This window comes from Corythoichthys intestinalis, chromosome 10, assembly GCF_030265065.1.
Source record: "Corythoichthys intestinalis isolate RoL2023-P3 chromosome 10, ASM3026506v1, whole genome shotgun sequence".
Taxonomy (NCBI): Eukaryota; Metazoa; Chordata; class Actinopteri; order Syngnathiformes; family Syngnathidae; genus Corythoichthys; species Corythoichthys intestinalis.
In genome coordinates, this window is record NC_080404.1 from 55,298,272 (window position 1) to 55,324,995 (window position 26,724).

The 26,724-nt window shown below is 41.2% G+C and overlaps 1 protein-coding gene across 1 annotated transcript in view; it reads right to left on the reverse strand.

Moving 5' to 3' along the window:
- LOC130922681 (uncharacterized) overlaps positions 1-26,724 on the reverse strand; it is a 78,490-nt gene that overhangs the window by 3,369 nt on the left and 48,397 nt on the right. Inside the window, exons 21-38 of the mRNA XM_057847593.1 lie at positions 22,843-22,918; positions 22,560-22,600; positions 22,379-22,477; positions 19,557-19,708; positions 16,888-17,159; positions 14,412-14,516; positions 12,761-12,988; positions 10,280-10,396; positions 10,078-10,209; positions 7,255-7,336; positions 7,063-7,177; positions 6,763-6,970; positions 5,286-5,455; positions 2,806-2,908; positions 2,607-2,737; positions 2,490-2,547; positions 2,250-2,419; positions 1,853-1,964 (exon numbers count right to left, since the gene is read on the reverse strand). Coding sequence (XP_057703576.1) covers positions 1,853-1,964; positions 2,250-2,419; positions 2,490-2,547; positions 2,607-2,737; positions 2,806-2,908; positions 5,286-5,455; positions 6,763-6,970; positions 7,063-7,177; positions 7,255-7,336; positions 10,078-10,209; positions 10,280-10,396; positions 12,761-12,988; positions 14,412-14,516; positions 16,888-17,159; positions 19,557-19,708; positions 22,379-22,477; positions 22,560-22,600; positions 22,843-22,918 — 2,371 coding nt within the window. The remainder of the gene's footprint in view (positions 1-1,852; positions 1,965-2,249; positions 2,420-2,489; positions 2,548-2,606; positions 2,738-2,805; positions 2,909-5,285; positions 5,456-6,762; positions 6,971-7,062; positions 7,178-7,254; positions 7,337-10,077; positions 10,210-10,279; positions 10,397-12,760; positions 12,989-14,411; positions 14,517-16,887; positions 17,160-19,556; positions 19,709-22,378; positions 22,478-22,559; positions 22,601-22,842; positions 22,919-26,724) is intronic.

A 26,724-nucleotide genomic window follows, 5' to 3' on the forward strand; every position in this document is an offset into this window, starting at 1 on the left:
GGAGGCGTTTAAGGATGACTTCCTGATTATACTGGGTCACTTCCTATTGATTTGGGAGCATTTTAAGGTCACTTCCTGTTGATATTGGGTCGCTTCCTTTTGATATAGGGTTACTTCCTATCACTTCCTGTTAACCTTGGGTCACTTCTTGTTGATATTGGGTCACTTCCTGTTGATATGGAGGCATTTAAGGATCACTTCCTGTTGCTATAAAGTCACTTGTTGATTTTGGGGCATTTAAGGATCACTTCCTGTTGATATTGGGTCACTTCCTGTTGGTTGGGGGAATTTTGGGATCCCTTCTGTTGATATTGGGTCACTTCCTATTGGTATGGAGGCATTTAAGAATGACTTCCTGTGGATTTAAGGTCACTTCCAATTAATTTGGGAGCATTTTGGGGTCACTTCCTGTTGGTTTGGAGACATTTAAGGATCACTTCCTGTTGATATTGGGTCACTTCCTTTAGAATTGGGAGCATTTAGGGGTCACTTCCTGTTGATTTACAGGCATTTAGGGATCACTTCCTGATGATGATGGGTCACTTCCTGTTGGTTTGGAGACATTTTAGGATCACTTCCTGTTGATATAAGGTCACTTATTGATTTTGGGGCATTTAAGGATCACTTCCTGTTGATATTGGATCACTTCCTGTTGGTTGGGCGAATTTTGGGATCCTACCTGTTGATGTTGTGTCACTTCCTATTAATTTGGGAGCATTTTAAGGTCACTTCCTGTTGATATTGGATCACTTCCTTGAGAATTGGGAGCATTTTGGAGTCACTTCCTGTTAACATTGGGTCACTTATTGTTGATATTGGGTCACTCCCTGTTGGTATGGAGGCATTTAAGAAAGCCTTCCTGTGGATTTAAGGTCACTTCCTATTATTGGGAGCATTTTGGGGTCAATTCCTGTTGATGATGGGTCACTTCCTGTTGGTTTGGAAACCTTTAACGATCCCTTCCTGTTGATATAAGGTCACTTCCTATAGATTTGGGAGCATTTTCATGTCACTTCCTGTTGATATTTGGTCACTTCCATTAGAATTGGGAGCATTTTAGGGTCACTTACTGTTGATTTACGGGCATTTAGGGATCACTTCCTGTTGATATAGGGTTAATTCCTATTGATTTGGGGGCATTTAGGGTCACTTCCTGTTGATTTGGGAGCATTTTGGGTTCACTTCCTGTTAACCTTGGGTCACTTCTTGTTGATATTAGGTCACTCCGTGTTGGTTTGGGGGCATCTAAGGATAACTTCCTGTTGATATAAGGTCACTTCTTATTGATTTGGGGGCATTAAAGGATCACTTCCTGTTGACATTAGATCACTTCCTGTTGGTTGGGGGAATTTTGGGATCCCTTTCTGTTGATATTAGGTAACGTCTTATTGATTTGGGTGCATTTTGGGGTCACTTCCTGTTGATTTTGGAACATTTCGGGTCGCTTCCTGTTGATTTGGGAGCATTTTGGTGTCATTCCTGTTGATTTTGGGCCACTTCCTATTGATTCTGGGTCATTACGTGGTCATTAAAATGAAAAAGAATTGGTCTAGCTTTATGTCAGCAAGGACTATGCTACCAATGCGTTCTGTCTAGAATGAGTCATGATTATATTTACAGATACAGTATCAGGAAATTATATAAAATATATAGAAATAGTAATCTATCAAAGTGCCCATGTTTCATGAAGGCAACATTATTTGACAACATCACTTTTGGCCATGATTTAGCGCCACAATATGATGTCATATGTTTGGATGCTAAATTAGCCGCTATGTACTTTACGCAATGTCACAACTTTTTTCTTATTTTCTTTCTCCTGCCCATCGTACTCACGCGGCACGCCACTTACCTTGTCGGAGTTTGTCTCGCGGCTCGTCGTCTCGGCGTAACAGGCGGACGCCGTCGCCGACACCGAGCGCCTCCAGCGCCCGCAGCATGTCTTCAGCGGGACCGCCGCCCAGCTACAAGAAAACCCACGGAAAAATCAAGAGTTGGACGGCAAATTATGACAACTTGATTGAATACGGGCGGAAGTAGCTCGACATTCTGTTGCACTTCTTGGCTTTAACACTAGATGGAGCCAGTCACTTAAACCCTCCAAATGAAAGTGAAACTATTTCAATTTGGTCCTTGCGTCATTTGATTCAACTGCAATCGGCCCTCAGGGACAAAAATTAAGACGCCCTCTTCATTAGCAATTCACAACAAAATTATGTTTTTATCCACAAAAACGTGCACGTCCTAACCTGGTAGTGTTCCAGTAGGCTTTGGTAGGGGGCGGGGCTTTCCCGATAGAGGTGGGCCAGCGTCCTCATCCCTAGTTTGTCCGCCAGCTCGTTCCAGGAGACGTCGGCGTCCTTCAGAAGCACCACGAGGTGGCGCAGCGTGTCGGCGTCCAAGTGCATACGCTCCCCACCTGGGAAAAACGCAACAACGCCCCCGTTCACTTTAACTCTCGGCGTACGACAAGGCGTGACGGCACCCACCTTCATCGTCTCGGCTCTTCTTATCCACTCGGCGATCGGACGTCAGTAGCTTCCGGACCTGCGGACGCGTGGCGTTTTTAAACCGAAGAGGACAACGAGGCGCTCTCGCTTCTTTACCTTGTGACATTTAGCCAAGTCCGACGCCGTGTGCCCGCCCGCCCGTCGCTTCCGCGCCGACGTCTGGTCCTCGTCCTCGTCCGAGGAACTCGAGACGAGCGGCTCGTGGTTTTCCGCGTTTTTGTCCGCACCTGAACTCCGGCGTGACGACGCGTTAGCTTTTTTGGGTCTGCGCTCGCGGGGGCGAGTGAGCGTTTACCTGCGGCGAGCAGCACGGAACAAAGCGCGTGCGCGTTGGCGGCGGCGGCCAGGTGAAGAGGCGTGTTTCCTCCGAAGGTGCGAGCGTTCACGTCCGCCTTCAGCTGTATGTAATAAGAACAGCGGGAACATGGTCAGGGCTTCATTTGAAAGTTGATGCATTGACTTTAAGGGGAAGGTTGCCCCTACCAACACGGCCGCCCTGAGGCCCCATTAATGGCAGTCAACGATTAAATGCTTTGACATTGAAAAAAGTCATCTTTCTAAAGAGAAATAAGCTAATTAGGACTTGATTGGATTATCTGCGCATTGACTTTGGTGGGAAAATTGCCCCTACCAACATGGCGGCCCTGGAGCCCCATCAATGGCAGTCAATGAGTAAATAGCAGATGCTGTGACATCGATAAAATCATCTTTCAACAGAGAAATAAGCTAGTTAGGACTTGATTGGAACGTCAACGCATTGACATTTGTGGGAAAGTTGCCCCTACCAACATGGCCCCCCTGGAGCCCCATCAATGTCGGTAAATAGCAGATGCTTTGACATTGATAAAATCATCTTTTAAAAGAGGAATAAGCTAGTTGGGACTTGATTGGAACGTCAACACATTGACTTTTGTGGGAAAGTTGCCTCTACCAACATGGCCGCCCAGAGGCCACATCAAAGGCAGTCAATGAGTAAATAGCAGATGCGTTGACAGTGATAAAATCATCAAGATAAATAAGCTTGTTAGGACTTGATTGGAATGTCAGCGCACTGACATTTGTGGGAAAGTTGCCTCTACCAACATGGCCCCCCTGGAGCCCCATTAATGGCGGTAAATAGCAGATGCTTTCACTTTGATAAAGTCATCTTTTAAAAGAAGAATAAACTAGTTAGGACTTGATTGGAATGTCAATGCATTGATTTTGGTGGGAAAGTTGCCCCAACCAATATGGCCGCCCTGAGGCCCCATCAATGGCGGTAAATAGCAGATGCTATGACATTGATAAAATCATCTTTTAAAAGAGGAATAAGCTTGTTAGGACTTGATTGGAATGTCAGCACATTGACATTTGTGGGAAAGTTGCCCCTACCAACATGGCCACCCGGAGGCCCCATCAATGGCAGTCCTTGAACAAATAGCAGATGCTTTGACATTGATAAAATTATCTTTTAAAAGAGGAATAAGCTTGTTAGGACTTGATTGGAATGTCAACGCATTGATTTTGGTGGGAAAGTTGCCTCTACCAACATGGCCGCCCAGAGGCCACATCAAAGGCAGTCAATGAGTGAATAGCAGATGCTTTTACATTGATAAAATCATCTTTTAAAAGAAGAATAAGCTATTTAGGACTTGATTGGAATGTCAACGCATTGACTTTGATGGGAAAGTTGCCCCTACCAACATGGCTGCCCTGAGGCCCCATCAATGGCAGTAAATAGCAGATGCTTTGACATTGATAAAATTATCTTTTAAAGAGGAATAAGCTAGTTAGGACTTGACTGGAATGTCAACGCATTGACTTTGGTGGAAAAGTTGCCCCTACCAACATGGCCGCCCAGAGGCCACATCAGAGGCAGTCAATGAGTAAATAGCAGATGCTTTGACATCTTTTAAAAGAAGAATAAGCTATTTAGGACTTGATCGGAATGTCAACGCATTGACTTTGATGGGAAAGTTGCCCCTACCAACATGGCTGCCCTGGGGCCCCATCAGTGGCAGTGAATAGCAGATGCTTTGACAGTGATAAAATCATCAAGATAAATAAGGCTGTTAGGACTTGATTGGAATGTCAGCGCATTGACATCTGTGGGAAAGTTGCCCCTACCAACATGGCTGCCCTGAGGCCCCTATCAATGCCAGTAAATAGCAGATGCTTTGACATTGAAAAAAATCAACTTTTAAAAGAGAAATAAGCTAGTTAGGACTTGATTGGGATGTCAACGCATTGACTTTGGTGGGAAAGTTGCCCCTACCAACATGGCCGCCCTGAGGCCCCATCAATGCCAGTAAATAGCAGATGCTTTGACATTGATAAAATCATCTTCAAAAGAGAAATAAGCTAGTTAGGACTTCATTGAATGTCAATGCAGTGACCAATTAAACGTAAGTATACATACTTGTAGAACAAGTACACATTCTTGTAGTACCAGTGCACACAAGCACATGTACTTGTAGTACTACTACATTCAAGTACATAAAGTACTAGTACTTATAGACAATTTAACAAAAGTACACATACTGGTAGTAAAACAGTACACATATTAATAGTACAAATATACGCAAGTACACATACTTGTAATACAAGTACACTTTTAGTACTAGTAAATGCTAGGACTTGTAGACCAATTAAAGCTCTTTTTGTTCTTCTGCCATGAGTTTATCACTAGTAGACATCCTATCTGAAGTGGCAGCAAATAAAGAAATGTTTACTTCTACCATAAGCATATTTACCTGTGAGTACTAGTATTACTAAGTATTTAGCATTTAAACGTACCTCAGTGACGAGCGTGCAGGCCACCTTGAGGAGATTTTGAGTGATGGCCATGTGCAGAGCCGTGTGGCCGCCTTTCAGCTCGGGAGCGTCGACCTTGGCGCCGCTCTCCACCAGGAGGCGAAGACAACGGTGACCGTCCCGACGGACCGCCAGGTGAAGGGGGGACAAACCTGAAAGAAAAAAAAAGCGGAGAAACTTAAATCACAGACTTTTGGATTGGCTGGTCGACAGCAGAAGACGGTCGAGTTCAGCCGACATACTGTTGCACTTGTTAGCTTTAACACTAGATGGAGCTGCCTCTCCATGAGCTCAAAAACTTACATTTGAAATCTTTTACATAATTATAAAAAAAATAATTCAATATGCCAATATATCTTGCATTATGATTTTCTCGACTTTTTATTGTTGCTCTGCCATTTTCTCTTATTTATCATATCGTTATTTATTTTTGTAATAATAGAAATCATAAATAGTAAAAGGGAACACTATATATTTTATAACATAAAATTGCTTCTTTAATAAAATATATTATTAATGGAAAAAAAATTCATCTTAAAATAATAAAAATATATACTCATAAAATAAGGCCAAATAATATATATATATATATATATTTGTTTTTCTTGACGTTTTTTTTTAACAAAAAATTTATATAAACAATACATTTATTTTTAAAAATTAAATTATATATGTATATATATATATAATAATAGATTTTTAAAAATTACCTTTAAAGAAAAAAAATTTGATAATTTAAATCAATAGATTTTATATTTTTTCAATTTCACATTTTTTATAATTGCAAACACGTACTTTATTTATTGATTTATTTAAATTAATGATTTATTATTCATTTAAGTTTATATTATTTTTTTAATATATATTTTTTAATTTATTACTTATATATATGGTTTTTCCTAAAAAAAATAATAAATAATTTTTTTCTTTATTAATTTGTTAATTATATATTTGTGTTTAAAAAAAGAAAATAATTTTTTTATAAATAATTTTTGCCTTATTTTATGCGTAATTAATATTTAGAAATATTTTTAAAATAAATAATATATCTTTTTTTTTTCTTCAAAAAACACAAATAATTTCATATAATAAAATGTATTATTCATGACTTATAATATTGCAAAAATAAATAACGATCTGATAAATAAGAGAAAATGTCAGAGCGACAATAAAAGACAATCCAAGATTCATCATATACGAATATTTTTTATATTAATGTAAAAGATTGATTTCAAAATGTCAGTTTTTGAGCTAATGGAGAGACCGCTCCATCTAGTGTGACAGCTAAGAACTGCAACAGCAAGTTGCCTGAACTCAACCTTCTTCTGCGGCCAACTGACTTTACAGAGTTTATTTACCAGACTATAAATTGCACTTTTTTCATCCAATCGATAATCACATATTATATTAAATCTTAAAAACCATCCTCTTTTTTTCTCTGAAAATAATTTCCCCTCACCGTGATAATCGGGCGTGCTCAAGAGGTGGGCGTGTCCTTCCCCCAGGTGCGTCAGGACGACGCGCAGCGTGGCCAAGTCGCCGCCCAGCGCCGCCAAGTGCAGCGGGCAGCGGCCGTCTCTGTCCCGCAGGCCGGGGTCCGCCCCCGCCTTCATCAGCGCCTCCGCCGCCGGGGCTTGACGCGTCAAGACCGCCAGATGCAGCGCCGTCTGACGTGCGTCGGAATCAAGATTTGTGTCCAGAGAAATCATTAAAAAAAGATAAGACTCCAAGCAAATATCATCAAGCATACAAAACCTACCTGCTGCAGACGGTTAGCCGCGTCCAGCGCGCGTCCCAGCCTCTGTCCGAGAAGTGCGTCTATCAATCGGAGAGTGACGTCCGTCCGCCGGTGGATGACGGACAGGTGCAGCGGACTGAGGGCGGGAAAGGGGCGGGGCGTCAGAAGAGAAGCGACCGGCAGGAGGCGGTCCGGGGTCGGTCGGCGACTGACGTGTCTCCACTGGCGTCCCGCGTGGCCAGCAGGCGTCCTCGCAACTCCAGGAGGTCGCCGTGGTGACGCGGGAGGGCGGAGCCTAAGGAGATCCCGTCGTAAGAGGAAAGGTTCAACTAAGACAGTTGAATCGAGCTGATCTTTAGGTATGGTGACGTTGCAGGGGTGTCCAAACTAAGGAAGCTTGAATTTAGCCTGAATTTTCTTGCAATTCTCAGATTTACCACTAGGTAGAGCTGCCTCTCCATTTTCTCAAAATGTTGACATGAATAAATGGTAAATGGTGTTATACTTATATTGCGCTTTTCCACCTATAGGAATTCATTATTTTCTTTTACATCAATAAACTTGATTCAATGTGATGAAATGATCTTTTATGATTTTGATTTTCTTGACTTTATTTTATGAATATTATTTTTTTCTTTTCATAATATTTTTTTTCCATTTTATTTTTTAAAGATATTTTAAAATTATGTTTTTACTTTATTTTGTTAATTTTAATTTCCTATCTTTATTTTTAATTTTTTTCATTATTGTTACATTTTTATTTTTATACATTATAATTTTTTGCCCTTGGATTTATTGTTTAGATTATTTAAAAAAAAAAAAAAAATTCAAATATTTGTTTAATTTTTATTCCAATTTATTTTTGAAGACTTCATTTATTTATTTATTTATTTATTATCTATCTTATTTATTCATTTCTTTAAATCCATTGATTATTTTAAATTTTATTATTGTTTTTATTTTTTAACAAATATTTTTATTTTCTTTCATTAATTTTAATTTCTTTTCTTTGATTTTTATTTTTTTATCATTTTCACAAAATTCAAAAACTCAGTTGTTCTTTTAATGTTTTATTAGGTTTTTCCCCCTTGGAGTTATTTTTTAGATAATTTTTAAAACGTTTTTTTTTTTTTTTTTTTTTAAATTTTTTTCACAAATAATTTTAATTGTTTTTTTTTTTTTGTTTTTTTTTTATGATTTTTAAAAATATATATTTTTCCATTTTTGTGTTATTTTATTCACATTTTTTTATTTTTATAAACGCTTTTTAATTCATTTAATCTTAATCATTTTTGTAATTATAATTTTAATTAATAATATTATTTATATTTATTTATTTTATTTATTTTTATTTTGCTTTTCTTAACTTTTATTATTTCTTAATGAATGTTATATTTTGTTCTTTAATTTTTTTTTTCCAGATATTTTTATTTAATCTTAGTATTTTTATTTTTTTTTAATCCATTGATTTTTCTTTTTTGTTTTATTATTGTTTTTTTATGTTTTTACTTTATTTTGTCAATTTTAATTTATCTTTAATTTTTTTTTTTTTTTTAAATTATTGTTACATTTTTATTTTTATACTTTATAATTTTTTGCCCTTGGATTTCTTTTTTAGATTATTTTAAAAATGTTTTTTTTCAAATATTTTTCAATATGTTATTGTATTTTTAAAAAATATTTTTATTTTATTTCATTAATTTTAATTTCTTTCCTTTGATTTAAATTTCTTTTTATCATTCTCACAAAATTTTAATTCAGTTGTTCTTTTAATGTTTTATTATGTTTTTCCCCCTTTGAGTTGTTTTTTGGATAATTAAAAAAAAAATTTTTACAAATATTTTAGTTTGTTTTTAAAGATTTTTTAAAGTATATTTTTACATTTTTGTGTTTTTTATTCACATTTTTTTATTGTTTTGAACTCTTTTTAGTTAATCTTATTTATTCATGAAAGGAAATCCATTCATTTATCTTTTTATTTTTTGTAATTATTATTATTTACATTAATAATATTAAGTACTTTTGTTATTGATTTTAATTATTTTGTTTCTCCTTTTATTTTTGATTTTTTATACATTTGTTCTTGTTAGGTTTTATTATTTTTTAAAATATTTTTTTCCCTTGGACTTATTTTCATATAATTTTAAAAATTTACCTTTTTTTTTTTTTTTAACATGTTTTTTCTTTTTTAATTTTTTGTTTTTTAAATGATTTATTAAAATTTCTTTTTCTTTTTTTTCATTCAATATTTTAAATTTTAAAAAATGTTTATTTCATCAAATGTCGGTAGAGGTTAGATTTTGTGCCCGAACCCGAACCCGACCCGACCCGACCCGACATTCGGGTCGGGCCCACAATTTAAGCATTCACGTTCGGGTCAGGTCGGGTCGGGCCGCCATGCCGGACTAATAAATTATTAAAAAAAAAAAAAAAAAAATGGAGCGCATGCTCTCTGTATTGCGCTTTTGCTTGTGCGTGTGCACGAACGCCGTGGCGCCGGCCGCTTTTTCTTCTTGTCCTCCCGCTGCATCGTTTGCGCACGGCCGAGGCACCGCCCTCATTTTCATTTCCTTGTCAGAGAGGCGCGTCCATGTGAGAACAATATCCTACACACTCAGAAATATGTTTAACAAACTTTCCCAGCGTTATTTCGTTGTGTGAATGCTTTGATAATTCTCAAAAAAATATGTAGATTATTTAAACATTAAGAAAACTTGCGTTTTTTTCTGCCAACTCGAAGAAATGAAAATAAATTGCTGCTGTTGCGTTTTTTCCGCGTCACTCAAAAAAAAAAAAAAAAAAAAAAAAAAGTCGGGTTTTTCGGGCTCGGGCCTGCAAATCTAGTTAAGTGATCGAGCTCGGGCCGGGTCGGGCCTCAATACCAGCGGGCCGTGTCGGGTCGGGCTGGATTTTTTTAGGCCCAAACTAGGCTCTAAATGTCGGATACAAAAGTCTGGACACCCTTGCTTTATCGTCACTGAAAGATTGGAAAAATGATTGTGACCTTTTTCCGACAAAAGACGGCGAGTGTCGTACCTGTAACCGGCGTTCGTCCGCTCTGGGAGGCGGCGCCGTTCGACATCCTGGCCCCTCCTCCTCCGTAGCCGCTCCCCGAGTAGAAAACTCCTCCCCCCGCCGCGCCGTCTGTATATCGGCCGTAGTGATAACCTGAAGACCAATAAGAATCGACCGTCGGTCAACTTTCCCCTTTAGCTTTGGCGGCGGGTGTCGGCCTCACCGTCCGAGGGGGGGTAGCCTCCCGCGCCGGCTCCGCCCCCTCCTCTTTCCGCCCCTCCCTGCCAGGGGTCGTAGTGGGGCAGGGGCTTCTGTTTCTTCCGCAGCACCTCCTCTTTGTCTGAAGCCGACAAAACGGGATCCATTTTCAAATTGCCTCAATTCGAGAAGACGAGCCTACTCGATAGGTCGTCGATATCGGGGAATACTAAGCAGTAACACGCAAATGCTAATACGTACTCAATACAAGTTAGCATCTACATTGTGGTGTTTCTGACCATAAAAGAGCTTAAAAAACAGAATTTCCATTTGCACTTTTACTGCCCTCGTGTGGCCAAAGCAGACACAGCACTATAGCTTGGTTGTTATGGTTGGTATATCTGGTCACTTCCTGTTGACTTGAGGGCATTTCGGGGTCACTTCCTGTTCATGTTGGGTCACTTCCTGTTGATCTGGGGTCATTTTGTTGTCACTTCTTGTTGACAATTAGCCACTTCCTGTTTATTTTTAGCTATTTTGTGATCAGTACCTGTTGCCCCTACCAACATGGCCGCCCTGAGGCGCCATGAGTAGAAGCTACTGAGGAGCTTGTAGTTTTGCACCACCTAGTGGCCAGTCTGGCCAGGATGTAGCAGAAGAACAAGCACTTCCTGTTGATTTGATGGCATTTTACGTCACTTCCTGTTTATTTGGTGGCATTTCAAGGTCACATCCTGTTGACATTGGGTCACTTCCTGTGAATTTGGAGTATTTCAATGTCACTTCCTATTGATATTGGGGGCGTGTCTAGGTCATTTCCTGTTCATATTGGGTTAAATCCTGTTAATCTGGCAGCATTTCAAGGCCACTTCCTGTTGATATCGGGTCACTTCCTGTTTATTTGAGGGGATTTCAAGGTCACTACCCATTGACATAAGGTCACTTCCTGTTGATCTGGGGCCATTTCCAGGTCACTTAATGTTGATGTGGGGGCATTTCAGGGCCACTTCCTGTTGATATCAGGTCACTTCCTGTGCATTTGGGGCATTTCAAGATCTCTTCTTAAATGTTTTGGGTCGCTTCCTGTTGCTATCGGGTCACTTCCTGTTGGTATGGGGTGACTTCCTGTTAATTAGATGGGATTTTAAAGTAACTTCCAGTTGATATTGGGTCATTTCCTGTTGGTATTACTCCTGTACGCTTATTCTTGTTAGTATGGGGTCACTTCCCGTTGATATTAGGTCACTTCCTGTTGATTTGGGGGAATTTCTGGGTCACTTCCTGTTCATATTGGGTCACATCCTATTGATCCAGGGGCATTTCAAGACCACTTCCTGTGGATATTGGGTGACTTCCTGGGCATTTGGAGGATTTCAAGGTCACTTCCAGTTGATGTTGGTTCACTTCCTGTTGATTTGTGGGTATTTCCAGGTCACTTCCTGTTGATATCGGGCCACTTCCTGTGCATTTGGGGCATTTCAAGGTTACTTCTTTGTATTGTGTCACTTCCTATTGACATTGGGTCACTTCCTCTGGATATAGGATGACTTCCTGATTATTTGGGAGCATTATTAGGTCATATCCTGTTGACATTGGGTCACTTGCTGTTGATATTAGGTCACTTCCTGTTAATATTGGGTGACTTCCTGTTTACTTGAGGGTATTTCAAGGTCACTTTCTGTTGATATTGGGTCACATACTGTTGATGTTAGGTCACGTCCTGTAAATTTGGGGACATTTCCAGATGACTTCCTGTTGAGTTGGGGGGATTTCACGGCCATTTCCTATTGATATTGGGTCATCTCCTGTGCATTCGGGGCATTTCAAGGTCTCTACTTCCTTGTATTGTGTCACTTCCTACTGATATCAGATCACTTCCTGTTGATATTGGGTCAATTCCTGTTTATTTGGGGGCGTTTCAAGGTCACATTCTGTTGACATTTGGTCACTTCCTATTGATATTAGGTCACTTCCAGTTAATATTGCGTCACTCACTGTTGATTTGGGGGCATTTCTGGGTCACTTCCTGTTCATTTCAGGGGATATTAAGGTCACTTCCTGTTGATGTTGGGTCACTTCCTGTTGATATTACTCCTGTTCATTTGGGGTCATTTTAGGCTGATATCAGTTCACTTTCTGTTCATACTGGGTCATGTCCTATCGATCTGGGGGTATTTCGGGCCCACTTCCTGTTGGTATCGGGTCACTTCCAGTTCATTTCAGGGGATTTCAAGGTGTTGATGTTACTCTTGTTCTTTTGGGGGCATTTCAGGGTCACTTTATGTTGATATGAGGTCACTTCCTGTCGATTTGGGGACATTTCAAGGTCACTTCCTGTTGATATTAGGTCACATCCTAATGATTTGGGGGCTTTCCCAGGTCACTTCAAGTTGATTTTACGTCACTAACAAAAGAACATTATAGACGGTGCCTTTTGCATTGTATGCAACGCTACCGTCAATGATTTTTAAAAAAAAATTAAAAATCTAAAACTATTGGTGTCTACCTTGTACATGGGGGATGTACGTGAAGTGTTTGGGGTCGCTGCAGTCGCCCGCCTTTTTGCGCTTGAGTTGCAGGAAGACGGTGACGGAGCGTTCCAGATCGGCGTCGCGGTACGGCGGCGTCTTGAACACGATGGCGTACTGCTTGTGGACGTCCGTCGGCGCAAAGTCGGCGAAGGCCTCCCAGCCGCCGTCCTCCTCGTCCTCGTAGAAGCGGATCTCGATGTCATCTGTAGAGCCGATAAAAGAGGATGTTAACTCTTATGTTGATCTTTATTAATTGTGATTTTGCACCACCTAGTGGCCAGTCTTAGAGAAGAAAAATTATCTTCATTTCAATGAGGGTTTCAATTAGGCCTGTCGCAATAACAAATTTTAGTGGGCGATAAATTATCTCATAAATTATTGCGATATGCGATATTATTGCACCCCCCCCCCCAAAAAAAATTTTTTTGAGCGTTTATTTTTATTTATTTTCATCATCATCGGTATCATTGACAGTTGCAAGATGTGATATGAGCAACCCGAAAAAAACAAAGAAAAGACAAGGGCTGACGAGAGAAGCATATGCTTATCAAGTCCCGTCCCCTTTTAACCAATTTACAATAACACAGTGAGAATACAGTATATATTAATAGATCAAGTACACCCATTTAAACGCAATAAATGTTTACTTTTAAAAAATACCTTTTAAGAAATCACAACTAAAAACAATAGACCATGCCTCTTTCAAGTAAAAGACAACAATATTAACACCGCACAGAAACACATATTAAATGTCTTTTTTCAAGAAAAAATAAAATTGCACTTAATAACTGAAGCATTTAGGCATATAGGTATAAAGTTGCAGTCACAGTAATTGCACTTCAACAACAACAGAGAAAAATAGACTAATTAAGTAGCAGTAACAAAAATTTGGCTCCCAAAGGTATCAAATATCATTTAACAAAGGTAAAACGGTCTCATTTCTTCAGCAATGTAGCGGACTTCACTTTCCGTCAGGGAACGCTATTTTGCGCGGTGTCGTCTGTATTTCTCACATCAAGCGAATACCTCTAATTGTCAATTAACATGACGAGGAGGCTCCGCTTGTTGCGATGCAGTTTTCTTACTAAGCAGTGAAAACTGGAGAGGATAATAGTGTTTCAAATGTAGATTTATTCTGTTGGCCATCTTTGTTGAAACAACCTCCAAAAACATTTTGCAGACTGGTTCGTCCTCTTCCTCATTCCGCTCGCTCATTGCTGTGCGCCGACCGTGCACTCGGCCCTGCCTCCATCCATTAAATGACGGTCACTCAAACTCAAATGTATAAAACGAACATACCCAGAAGTCAATAAAGGAAGCACAAGGAAGCTGAACTTTAAACAGCGCTGTCAAGCACGTCTGCCACACATCTGGCGCAAGCGCGTGCGTCGCGCACGCACGCACGTGACAAACGCGCGCACGTGCACGCGAGGCGATAAATCGCAGCACGAAAATTACAGTCTTTATTTTTATATACCGCGCGATAAATGGAATTATTGCATATTGCGACAGGCTTAGTTTCAATTGTCTTTCATTATCAGCTCGCTTCAAAAAATATACATCGGCCTCAAATATCAGCTTTAGTTTGAAATTAGTTTCGGCGAATACTTTGAAATCCGGCGCCACCTTTCTGGACTTTGTCGCAGAGTAGAAAGATCTCATCTCCCCCGAGCACCGATCCGCAGGTCTTGTCCATGCGAGAGATCCTCAGGTTGGACGCATTGGGAGATTCTGGCGGGGAAAAGATAGGCGGGTAGTGCAGTGAAGGGGGGAAGTGGCCCCCAAAATGGCCCCAAATCAACAGGAAGTGACATGATATCAACCAGTAGTGACCTCATATCAATAGGAACCCTAACCCAGTTAACAGAAAGTGACCCAATATCAACAGGAAGTGGCCCAACAGCAACAGTAAGTGAACCTCAAATACCGCCGAATCAATAGAAAGTGACTCGATATCAACAGGAAGCGACCCCAAAACGCCCCCAAATTAACAGGAAGTGACTCAATTTCAACAGGAAGTGTCCCAATATCAACAGGAAGTGACCCTCAAATACTCCCAAAATAACAGGAAGTGACTCGATATAAACAGGAAGTGACCCCAAAACACCCCCATATAAAGAGAAACTAACCCAGATATGACCCTTAATCAACAGGAAGTGAACTAATATCAACAGGAAGTGACCCTCAAATACCTCCTAATCAATAGGAAGTGACTTGATATCAACAGAAAGCGACCCCAAAACGCCACGAAATTAACAGGAAGTGACGCAATTTCAACAGGAAGTGTCCCGATATCAACAGGAAGTGGCCCCCAAATTAACAGGAAGTGACTCAATTTCAACAGGAAGTGACCCGATATCAACAGGAAGTGACACTCAAATACCTCAAAATCAAAAGGAAGTGACTCAATATAAACAGGAAGTGACCCCAAAACACCCCCATATTAACAGGAAGTGACCTAATATCAACAGAAAGTGACCCTCAAACACCTCCAAATCAATAGGAAGTGACTTGATGTCAACTGGAAGCGACCCCAAATTAACAGGAAGTGACTCAATTTCAACAGGAAGTGTCCCAATATCAACAGGAAGTGACCACCAAATACCCCCAAATTAACAGGAAGTGACTCAATTTCAACAGGAAGTGACCCGATATCAACAGGAAGTGACCCTCAAATACCTCAAAATCAAAAGGAAGTGACTCGATATAAACAGGAAGTGACCCCAAAACACCCCCATATTAACAGGAAGTGACCTAATATCAACAGAAAGTGACCCTCAGAGACCTCCAAATCAATAGGAAGTGACTCAATATAAACAGGAAGTGACCCCAAAACACCCCCATATTAACAGGAAGTGACCTAATATCAACAGAAAGTGACCCTCAAACACCTCCAAATCAATAGGAAGTGACTTGTTGTCAACAGGAAGCGACCCCAAATTAACAGGAAGTGACTCAATTTCAACAGGAAGTGTCCCAATATAAACAGGAAGTGACCCCCAAATACTCCCAAATTAACAGGAAGTGACTCAATTTCAACATGAAGTGACCCGATATCAATAGGAAGTGACCCTCAAATACCTCAAAATCAAAAGGAAGTGACTCAATATAAACAGGAAATGACCCCAAAACACCCCCATATTAACAGGAAGTGACCTAATATCAACAGAAAGTGACCCTCAAAGACCTCCAAATCAATAGGAAGTGACTTGATGTTAATAGGAAGTGACCACAAATTAACAGGAAGTGGCTCAATATCAACAGGAAGTGACCCAGATATGACCTTCAATCAACAGGAAATTACCTAATATCAGCAAGAAGTGACCCTCAAATACCTCTAAATTAACAGGAAGAGATTTTATATCAACAAGAGGCGTCCCCAAAATTAACAGGAAGTTACTCAATTTCAACAGGACGTGAGCCGATATCAACAGGAAGCGACCCTGACATACCTCCAAATTATCAGGACGTGACCCAGATCTGACCCTTACTCAACAGGAAGTGAACTAATAGCAACAGGAAATGACCCTCAATTACCTCCAAATCAATAGGAAGTGACCTAAAAGCAACACGAAACGGTCCAAAAACGCCTTCTTATTAACAAGAGGTGACTCAATATCAACAGGAAGTGACCCAGATACGGCCCAAAATCAACAGGAAGGGACGTAATATCAACAGAAAGTAACCCTCAAAGACTTCCCTATCAATAGGAAGTGACTCAATATCAACAGGAAGCATCCCTGAAATGCCCCCAAATTAACAGGAAGTAGCTCAATATCAACAGGAAGCGACTCAGATACGACCCAAAATCAACAGGAAGTGGCCCTCAAAGACCTCCAAATCAATAGGAAGTGCCTCGATATCAGCAGGAGTGACCCAAAAATGCCCCCATGTAAACAGGAAGTGACTCAATATCAACAGGAAGTGACTCCAATAAACAGGAAGTGACCCCAAAATGCCCCCAAATCAACAGGAAGTGACCCAGATATGACCCAAAATCAACAAGAAGTGACCTAATATCAAAAAGAAGGGACCGAATTTCAACAGGAAGTGACCCAATATCAACAAGAAGCGACTCCAAATCAACAGGCGAGGCGCTCACTGCTGTCATAGATCGCGTTGGACACCACGGCTTTGAGGGCTCGCGTGAAGCCGCCGTCGCTGTCTTTGAGGAAGGCGGTGAACTTGAGGCGCACGATGTTGAGGTCCACCATCTTGGCCAGCTCCTTGGCCTCCTTGCTCAAGGCGCTCTCTTCGGCCGCCGTGGGCTGGGCGGAGCCTCCCCGCCGCCTCCGCCACTCGTCGCGCAGGCGCCGCGTCAGGACCTCGGCCACGCCCTTCTTGGTCACGTGCAGGATTCCCAGGTTGCTGAAACTGAGAAGGACGGCGTCAGTAACAACCGTGGGGTTCCCGCCTCCTTGAGGCTGTCATTCTTCAAAAGAGAAATAAGCTAGTTATGACTTGCTTGGAAGGTGAACGCAATGGTGGGAAAGTTGCCCCTACCAACATGGCCGCCCTGAGGCTCCATAAAGAGAGGCTACTGAGTACCTTGTAGTTTTGCACCACCTAGTGGCCAGTCTTACATGAGGAAGTAGCAGAAGAACAATCACTTCCCATTGATTTGACGGCATGTTACGTCACTTCCTGTTGATTTAGTGGTATTTCGGGGTCACTTCCTCTTGATAACAGGTCACTTCCTGTTAACATCAGATCACTTCCTGTTGATTTTGGGACATTTTGGGGTTTCTTTTCATATCAGGTTACTTCCTGTTGATATTAGGTCACTTCCTGTTGATTTGGGGTAATATCAGAGTTACTTCCTTTTGATGTGGGTCATTTCCTGTTGATTTTGGGGCAGTTCAGAGTCACTTCCTGTTGATTTGGTCGCATTTCAGTGTCACTTCCTCTTGATAACAGGTCACTTCCTGTTAATATCAGATCGCTTCCTGATGATTTTGGGACTTTTAGGGGTCTCTTTTTATATCAGGTTAATTCCTGTTGATATTAGGTCACTTCCTGTTGATTTGGGTAATATCGGGGTCACTTCATATTGATATGGGTCACTTCCTATTGATTTTGGGACACTTCAGGGTCACTTCCTGTTGATTTGGTGGCATTTCAGGGTCACTTCCTCTTAAAAAAACAGGTCATTTCCTGTTAATATCAGATCACTTCCTGTTGATTTTGGGACATTTTGGGGTCTCTTTTTATATCAGGTTACTTCCTGTTGATATTAGGTCACTTCCTGTTGATTTGGGGTACTATCCGGGTCACTTCCTTTTGGTATTGGGTCATTTCCATTCATACCAGGTCACTTTCGGTTGAATTGGTGACATTTCAGGGTCGCTTCCTTTTAATTTGGTGGCATTTTTGGGTCACTTTCTGTTTATATCAGGTCACTTCTTGTTCATTTGGGAGCAATTCGGGGCACTTCCTGTTGATATCAGGTCACTTCCAGTTGTTTAGAGGACATTTTGAGGTCACTTCCTGTCAATATCAGATCACTTCCTGTTGATTTTGGGGCACTTCAGGGTCATTTTCATTCATACCAGGTCACTTTCGGTTGATTTGGTGGCATTTCAGGGTCATTTAATTTGGTGGCATTCTGGGGTCACTTCCTGTTTATATCAGGTCACTTTTCGTTCATTTGGGAACAATTTTGGACACTTCCTGTTGATATCAGGTCACTTCCGGTTGTTTAGAGGACATTTTGGGGTCTCTTACTGTCACTATCAGATCACTTCCTATTAATTCGGTGGCATTTCAGGGTCACTTCCTGTTGATTAGGGGACATTTCGGGGTCACTTCCTGTCAATAACAGGTCACTTCCCGTTAATATCAGATCACTTCCTTTTGATTTGGAGACATTTCGGGATTACTTCCTGTCAATAACACGTCACTTCCTGTTAATATCAGATCACTTCCTGTTGATTTTGGGGCACTTCAGGGTCATTTTCATTCATACCAGGTCACTTTCGGTTGATTTGGTGGCATTTCAGGGTCATTTACTTTTAATTTGGTGGCATTCTGGGGTCACTTCCTGTTTATATCAGGTCACTTTTCGTTCATTTGGGAACAATTTTGGACACTTCCTGTTGATATCAGATCACTTCCTTTTGATTTGGGGACATTTCGGGATTACTTCCTGTCAATAACACGTCACTTCCTGTTAATATCAGATCACTTCCTGTTGATTTGGTGTAATATCGGGGTGACTTTCTATTGCTATCGGGTCATTTCCTGTTGATTTTGGGGCACTTCAGGGTCATTTCCCATTCATCCAGGGTCACTTTCTTCTAATTTGGTGGCATTTTGAGGTCACTTCCTGTTTATATTAGGTCACTTCTTATTCATTTGGGAGCAATTTGGGGCACTTCCTGTTGATATCAGGTCACTTCTGGTTGTTTAGAGAACATTTTGAGGTCACTTCCTGTCAATATCAGATCACTTCCTATTGATTTGGTGGCATTTCAGGGTGACTTCCTATTGATTAGGGGACATTTCGGGGTCACTTCTTGTCAATAACAGATCAATTCCCGTTAATATCAGATCACTTCCTTTTGATTTGGGGACATTTAGGGGTCACATCCTGTTGATTAGGAGACATTTCGGGGTCACTTCTTGTCAATAACAGGTAACTTCCTGCTATTATCAGATCACTTCCTGTTTATTTGGGGACATTTTGGGGTCACTTCCTATTCGTACCAGGTCACTACCTGTCGAAATCAGGTCACTTCATGTTGATTTAAAAGAACAGGCGAAGATACTGACGACGCTGTTAGGTCATTAGGTCCGATGTCCATCGTGCACGTTCCGTTGTCGTTGCAGTGGCGTCCCACCAGGCTGTGCGCGTGTACGCGCGGGGGATCCGTGTGCGTCACCAGCTGCACCTCCACGCGGGCGTGACCCACATAGTTGTTAATCTGAAAAATCGACAGGGTAAATTCCTGTTAATGTCAGATCACTTCCCGTTAATTCAGGGACATTTCAGGGTCACTTCCTATTAACATTAGGTCACTTCCTGTTGATCCGGGGACATTTCGAGGTCACTTCCTGTTAATATCAGGTTGTTTCCTCTTGATTTGGGGGCATTTCAAGGTCACTTCCTGTTGATTACGAGTCCCTTCCTTTTAATTTTGGGATGTTTACAGTGGCAAAGGATTGTATTCTAGTTGAGAGTCACTTCCTGTTGTGTTATGGGCAGTTTGGGATCACCTTCTGTTAATATCGGGTCACTTCCTGTTATTTTTCAGCATTTCCGGGTCACTTGTTTATTTTGGGGTCAATTCCTGTCCATTTTGAAGCATTTCAGGGGTCACTTATTTGTTTTGGGTCACTTCCTGTTGATTTGGGCCATCCATCAAGGGGTCACTACCTGCTGATTTAGGAGCATTTCACTGGTCACTTCCTGTTAATATCAGTTCACTTCCTGTTTATTGGGGGCATTTTACATGTCACTTCCTGTTGAGCTCAGATAATTTTTTTGTTGATATCAGGTCACCTTCTGTTTCGGGGCATTGTGGGGTTACTTCCTATTAATACCAGGTCACTTCCTGTTGATTTGGGGACATTTCAGGGTCACTTCCTGTTGAAGCGGGGACATTTCGAGGTCATTTCCTATCAATTTAAGGTCACTTCCTGTTTTTTGGGGGGCATTTTGAGGTTACTTCCTATTAATATCAGGTCACTTCCTGTTGATTTGTAGGCATTTTACAGGTCAGTTCCTGTTGAGCTCAGATAATTTTCTGTTTATATCAGGTCACTTTCTGTTGATTTGAAGGCATTTCAGGGTCACTTCCTGTTAGTATCAAGTCACTTCCTGTTGATTTGGAGGCATTTCAGGGTCACTTCCTGCTAATATCACGTCACTTCCTGTTAAAACACATCATTTCCTGTTGATGTCAGGTCACTTCCTGTTGATTCGGGGGCATTTCACAGGTCACTTCCTGATTAAATCAGGTCACTTCCTGTTTGGTTCAGGGACATTTCAGGGTCATTTCCTGTTTATTTGAGGAACTGTTGGGGTTACTTCCTGTTGATGTCAGGTCACTTCCTGTTGATTTGAGGAAACGTCAGGGTCACTTCCTGTTGATATCAAGTCACTTCCTTTTGATTCAGGGACATTTCAGTGTCACTTCCTGTTAACATTCAGTCACTTCCTGTTGATGTGAGGAAATGTTGAGGTCACTTCCTGTTGACTTGGGGGCATTTTATGAATCACTTCCTATGTCAGGTCACTTCCTGTTAATTCAAGAAAATGTAGGGGTCACTTCCTTTTGATATCAGGTCACTTCCTGTTGATTCAGGGACATTTCAGTGTCACTTCCTGTTAACATTCGGTCACTTCCTGTTGATTTGAGGAAATGTTGGGGTCACTTCCTGTTGACTTGGGGGCATTTTATGAATCTCTTCCTTTTTATGTCAGGTCACTTCCTGTTAATTCGAGAAAATGTTGGGGTCACTTCCTTTTGATATCAGGTCACTTCCTGTTGATTCAGGGACATTTCAGTGTCACTTCCTGTTAACATTTGGTCACTTCCTGTTGATTTGAGGAAATGTTGGGGTCACTTCCTGTTGACTTGGGAACATTTTACGAATCACTTCCTTTTTAATGTCAGGTCACTTCCTATTGATATGAGGAAAATTTCAGTGTCACTTCCTGTTAATGTAAGGTCACTTCCTATTGACTTGGGGGCGTTTTACGGGTCAGTTCCTGTTGATATCAGGTCACTTCCTGTTGATTCAGGGACATTTCAGTGTCACTTCCTGTTAACATTTGGTCACTTCCTGTTGATTTGAGGAAATGTTGGGGTCACTTCCTGTTCACTTGGAGACATTTTACGAATCACTTCCTTTTTAATGTCAGGTCACTTCCTATTGATATGAGGTAAATTTCAGTGTCACTTCCTGTTTATGTAAGGTCACTTCCTGTTGACTTGGGGACGTTTTACGGGTCAGTTCCTGTTGATATCAAGTAACGTCCTGTTGATGCAAGGACATTTCAAGGTCACTTCCTGTTTTTTGGGGCGACATTTTGGGGTGACTTCCTATTGATATCAGGTCACTTCCTGTTGATATTAGGTCACTTCCTGTTTATTTGGGGCATTTTATGAGTCACTTCCTGATGATGTCAGATCACTTCCTGTTGATGCAGGGACATTTTGGAGTCAATTCCTGTTGATTTGGGGGCATTTCAGGGTCTTTTCCTGTTGTTATCAGTACACTTCCTGTTAATCTGGGGCCATTTCAAGGTCACTTCCTGTTAATATCATGTGACGTTCTGTAGATTTGGGGGCATTTTACGGGTCACTTCCTGTTGAAGCGGGGACATTTCGAGGTCATTTCCTGTTAATATAAGGTCAATTCCCATTAATTCAGGGACATTTTGGGGTCACTTCCTGTTGATTTGGGGACATTTCAGGGTCACTTTCTATTGATATCAGATCACTTCCTGTTGATGCGAGGATATTTGGAGGTCACTTCCTGTTAATATAAGGTCACTTCCTGTTGATTTGGGGACATTTCTGGGTAATTTCCTGTTGATATCCGGTAACTTTGACAGAAAGTCGACAGAAAAAGACATGCGTCCTCACCCTGACGGTGGGGTACGTCCTCCTGTTCTTCTCACTGGATGCTCCCGGTAGTCCCCCGTGGGACGGACCCTCGCACTCGTAACGAAAGCGAAAGCCGCGCTGGGAGGGAAAAAAGAAAAGGCGAAGGGCGGGTGAGCGCGGCAATTCGTGTTCTTCTCGAATCTGAGACTCGGATGCTCACCTGTTTGGGTTCCTCAATTATTTGAATGTAGGGCCCGTGTGCTAAAATGCCAAGACAAGAAGTCAGTGTGCAATAACGAGTGTGAAGTACATTGACTTGCACTTCTCAGTTCCAACACTAGGTAGAGCCAAAACTGCCTCTTCATTAGCTATATAAATATACTATATGGACCTGTATAACATTTCATAAGATGTCAAATTCTATATATGAACATGATACAAGTCGCCACCAAGTATAGTTTAAATCACAGATTCAGCCAAAGTATGAAATCATCACGGAGTACCTGTCTCAGGCACGTACGCTTCAGTCTTGACGTCAACCGGCGGCAGGTACTCGTACGGCGACAAGTTGAACTGGAACTGTCCAAAGATAATTGACAACTGCTGTTAGCACGTTGATGCCACGGAGTGTTTATGGTCAACCAAAAGAAATCAAACAAAAGTCATAATATTAGGAGTATAATAACTAGTGTTGCACCGATACCATTTTTTGGCCCCGGTATCGATACTGATACCTGGTTGTGCAGTATCGGCTGATACCGATACCATTCCGATACCACTCTGTTTGAAATATATTTATAAAGCACTACATACTTGGATGTGAAATCGTTGCTATCATGGCTTTGTCCGGCTGCTGCTTACAGGAAAAAGACTCATGCAAAGTGAATCCAGTACAACTTTTTATTGCATACAAATAATAACAATATCACAGCATCCTGTCTCTCTATCAGCCTCCCTCTCTGTGCACCAGCAGCAACATAACTCCATCTTTATTGCAATGCACAAATGCAACCAGCGCACGAATGAGTCTCTCTCTCTGACACACACAATTTAGCCACTTAGCTTAGCTTACTTTGCTTACTTCTACAGCACGTTTGATGCAAGTTTTTTGTTTTTGATTTGATTTTGTTTCATAAGTTTTGAAACAGGTCTCAAATTACTGCGGCATTTCTTTCAGTAAAAGACAATAAAAGTAAAGTAGACGAAGTGAACTGACCAAGGTGTGTTGTTCCAGTCCAGCCCACTTCCTCTGGATAGCTGCACAGCTTTCAACGCGTACAGACGCACTCCTGAAGCACTCTCTTATCTTAACCGATAAGCGCTCAGGGCCAGCAAGCTCGACTCCCAGTATGGCTCCAAAGAATTTGAAACCTGGAGACTTGGATGAAATAAAATCCTCCATACAGAAGTTGGAGGTCTCCTTGACTGGCTTGATTCAAAACCAGAATCAAGAAATCGTCAGAGAGCTCCATTTAATTCGCGCTGAAAACGAGAAACTCAAGCAGGCGGTCGAGGAGAGAGATGTTCGCATCAAGAAGCTGGAAATTTTGGCTGACGACCTCGACCAGTGCCGACGCGCAAATGAGCTCATCATTTCTGGATTACAACTGACGCCTGGCCCAGGGGACACAGTGGCGCAACTTGACAGAGTATGGAATACACATGGAACCGCTGGACATCCGTCGCTGCCTTCCGCTCCCATCTGGGGGGAGAGGACCGGCGACGGTGCTCATGGAGCTGGCAGACCACAAGACCAAGACTGTCCTGCTTAACTAGCGCCGCCACCTGAAAGGGTCGAATGACAACTTGACTCGCCGAAATGCCGAAATTGCAAGAAAAGCATGTCAACTCAAGAAAGCTGGGAAAATAGCCAACACGGGGTCTCGGATTGCAGGATCCTGTCAAGACGCAAGATATGAAGATCAAAGCTATTACGAGTTTTGACCAACTGACCACAATGGCTGGATAACTGTAAATACTACACAGCCGACCAGTATAACAACTCGTCGATGTGGACGGTTCGAACACACTAAGGATTATCTACTAAAGATAACAAATGCTCTGACTTTAATTTGCACGGACATAACATGACACGAATACTGTACAAAACGAGTAATAAGCATGTTTTCGTTGTGGAGACATTAATCTTGGGATAAAATATGTACAGCATGTTGTTTATACATTCATGTCTGATGAAACTGTTACAGTGACCTCTGTATGCGCCAATTGTTGCTACTCACACCAGCTGTGATAACACATAACCACTTCACACACATAGCCACAACAAAATGTTCCACAGCAAACAGATGCAAAAATGTCAGGGACATGACGTACGCCCTGAAACTAATTGACTGGACGCTAAGTTACTAAACTCAGATTGTTGATTGTGTTATTGTACAGTTTTGATGTATGTTCCATGCCTGAATGTGCGTCTTTAGTTGTATGGGGGACGGGAAACTGGTCCGCCTTTGTCCTCATTCTTCGGTTCCTTCGGGCAAATCATATCAAAATTTGTAATTGTCAGTGATTGTCAATGATACCGATGATGATAACAATAAAATTCCATTCCTATTCCTATAGCAGTCCTGCTGTTACAGCCTCAAACGCTTTGTGTTCCTTCACATGTTTCGTCTTCAAATGTTTTATCCGGTTCAAGGTATTGAAACTGGCCAATTTAACTCCACCTCTCGAAACTATCAGGCTGCAAATCTTGCATGCTGCCATTGTACTCGACAGTTTCTATGCTGAAATATTCTAGACCGCCGACATTTCTTCTCCTGGTTTGTTTTTCCTCCATATGAAAAAGCTGTCCCGGCATTGGTTAAGATCGGCTATTGGCCCGCTCTCATTGGTCTGGAGCAGGCCAATAGTGATAGCTGCCTGGCATGCAAAGTGATCACGTGTCATCACACAACACACAGTGTAGTCAGTGTCAGGAGAAAGAAGGCTGCGTTCAGGTGATACCAGTAAATGGTATCGGCGCCCTATTTGTTTGTACTGGCCGATACCGATACCACCATTTTAGTGCCGTATCGGCCCCCCGCCCCCCCGCCGATATTGGTATCAGTATCGGTGCAACATTAATAATAACATTATGAGACTCAAATCCTAATACAACGCCACTGTAAATATTATTACGAGGGAAAAACTCTCATCTCATAACAGTACAACTTTTTCCCCCAGTAATATTATAACTTTTTTTTCGTCATTTTACAATTTATTACAATTTTAATCCCGTAATATGATGACTTTAATCTCGTAAAATGTGCACTATAATCTCGTAATAGCGCAATTTGAATCGCAGTAACTGTACTTGCATGTACTGGGACTAAAAGTGCATGTACTTGCTTGTACTACCAGTAGGTGAAGGAATCTGACCTTTTAGTCAGATTGCCGGAATCACACCAGCCGAACCGCCGGACCCGCGTTAACGTGGCTCCAGCGACCCGGGCCTGGCGGCACCCCGACAACCAGGCCAAAAGGGAAAAATCAGTGCGTTCACCTTAGTCTTAACCCCTTGTACTGACTCCATTTTGAAAGCTGAAAAAAGGCTGCAAAACACAAAATGACCATTTATTCTGAGTCGACAGCAATCATACAGCAGAGAGGGACCCAGGCAAGGATCCTAGGTCACCATATCACAAGTCAACAAAAGGTTCCCGAGAAAAAAATGGCAATGCTTAGTTAAACATTCAGTCTTTTGAAGGCTCTCGCGGGGCGGGCGGGAAGAAGGATGTGTTCGGGCGTTGTTTAGGATTAGGACTGCAGCTATCGGTTATTTCAGTAGACGATTAATCGATGAAGTACTTAGTTCGAATAATTGTGTAATCGGATAAGGAACATAAAAAAATAAAATACCTGAGCTGAGCCTCAAACAGTATAAAAAAATAAATAAATGAGGCTCTATGTACAACAAAAGAACAATTGGCTAAAGTCCACTGGCTTAAATGCTATAATATGCAAACTTTTTTTTTTTTTAAACAATACTCTTAACAAATGGTCCAGACATGTATTCCCACAAAAAAACTGCCAAATATACCTATAAACTAAATTACGAATGCATTAAAAAAACATTAGCTCAAACAAAAACTTGGCTTATGTTGGTCTTAACAGGGAGCGGCTGGATTCAGCCACGTGAAATGAAGTTGACTAGAGGGCAGTGTATCCACCCAAATCAATAAAACTAAATGCAAACACTTTCAAAACAAACCATTTTAACGCCACTTTAAATAAAGGAGGATCTATGTACAACAAAAGAACAATTGGCTAAAGTCCGCTAGCTTAAATGCTATAAAATGCTAAGGGTTTTTTTTTTTTTTTTTTAACAATGCTCTTAACAAATGGTCCAGACACGTATTCCCACAAAAAACTACCAAATATACCTA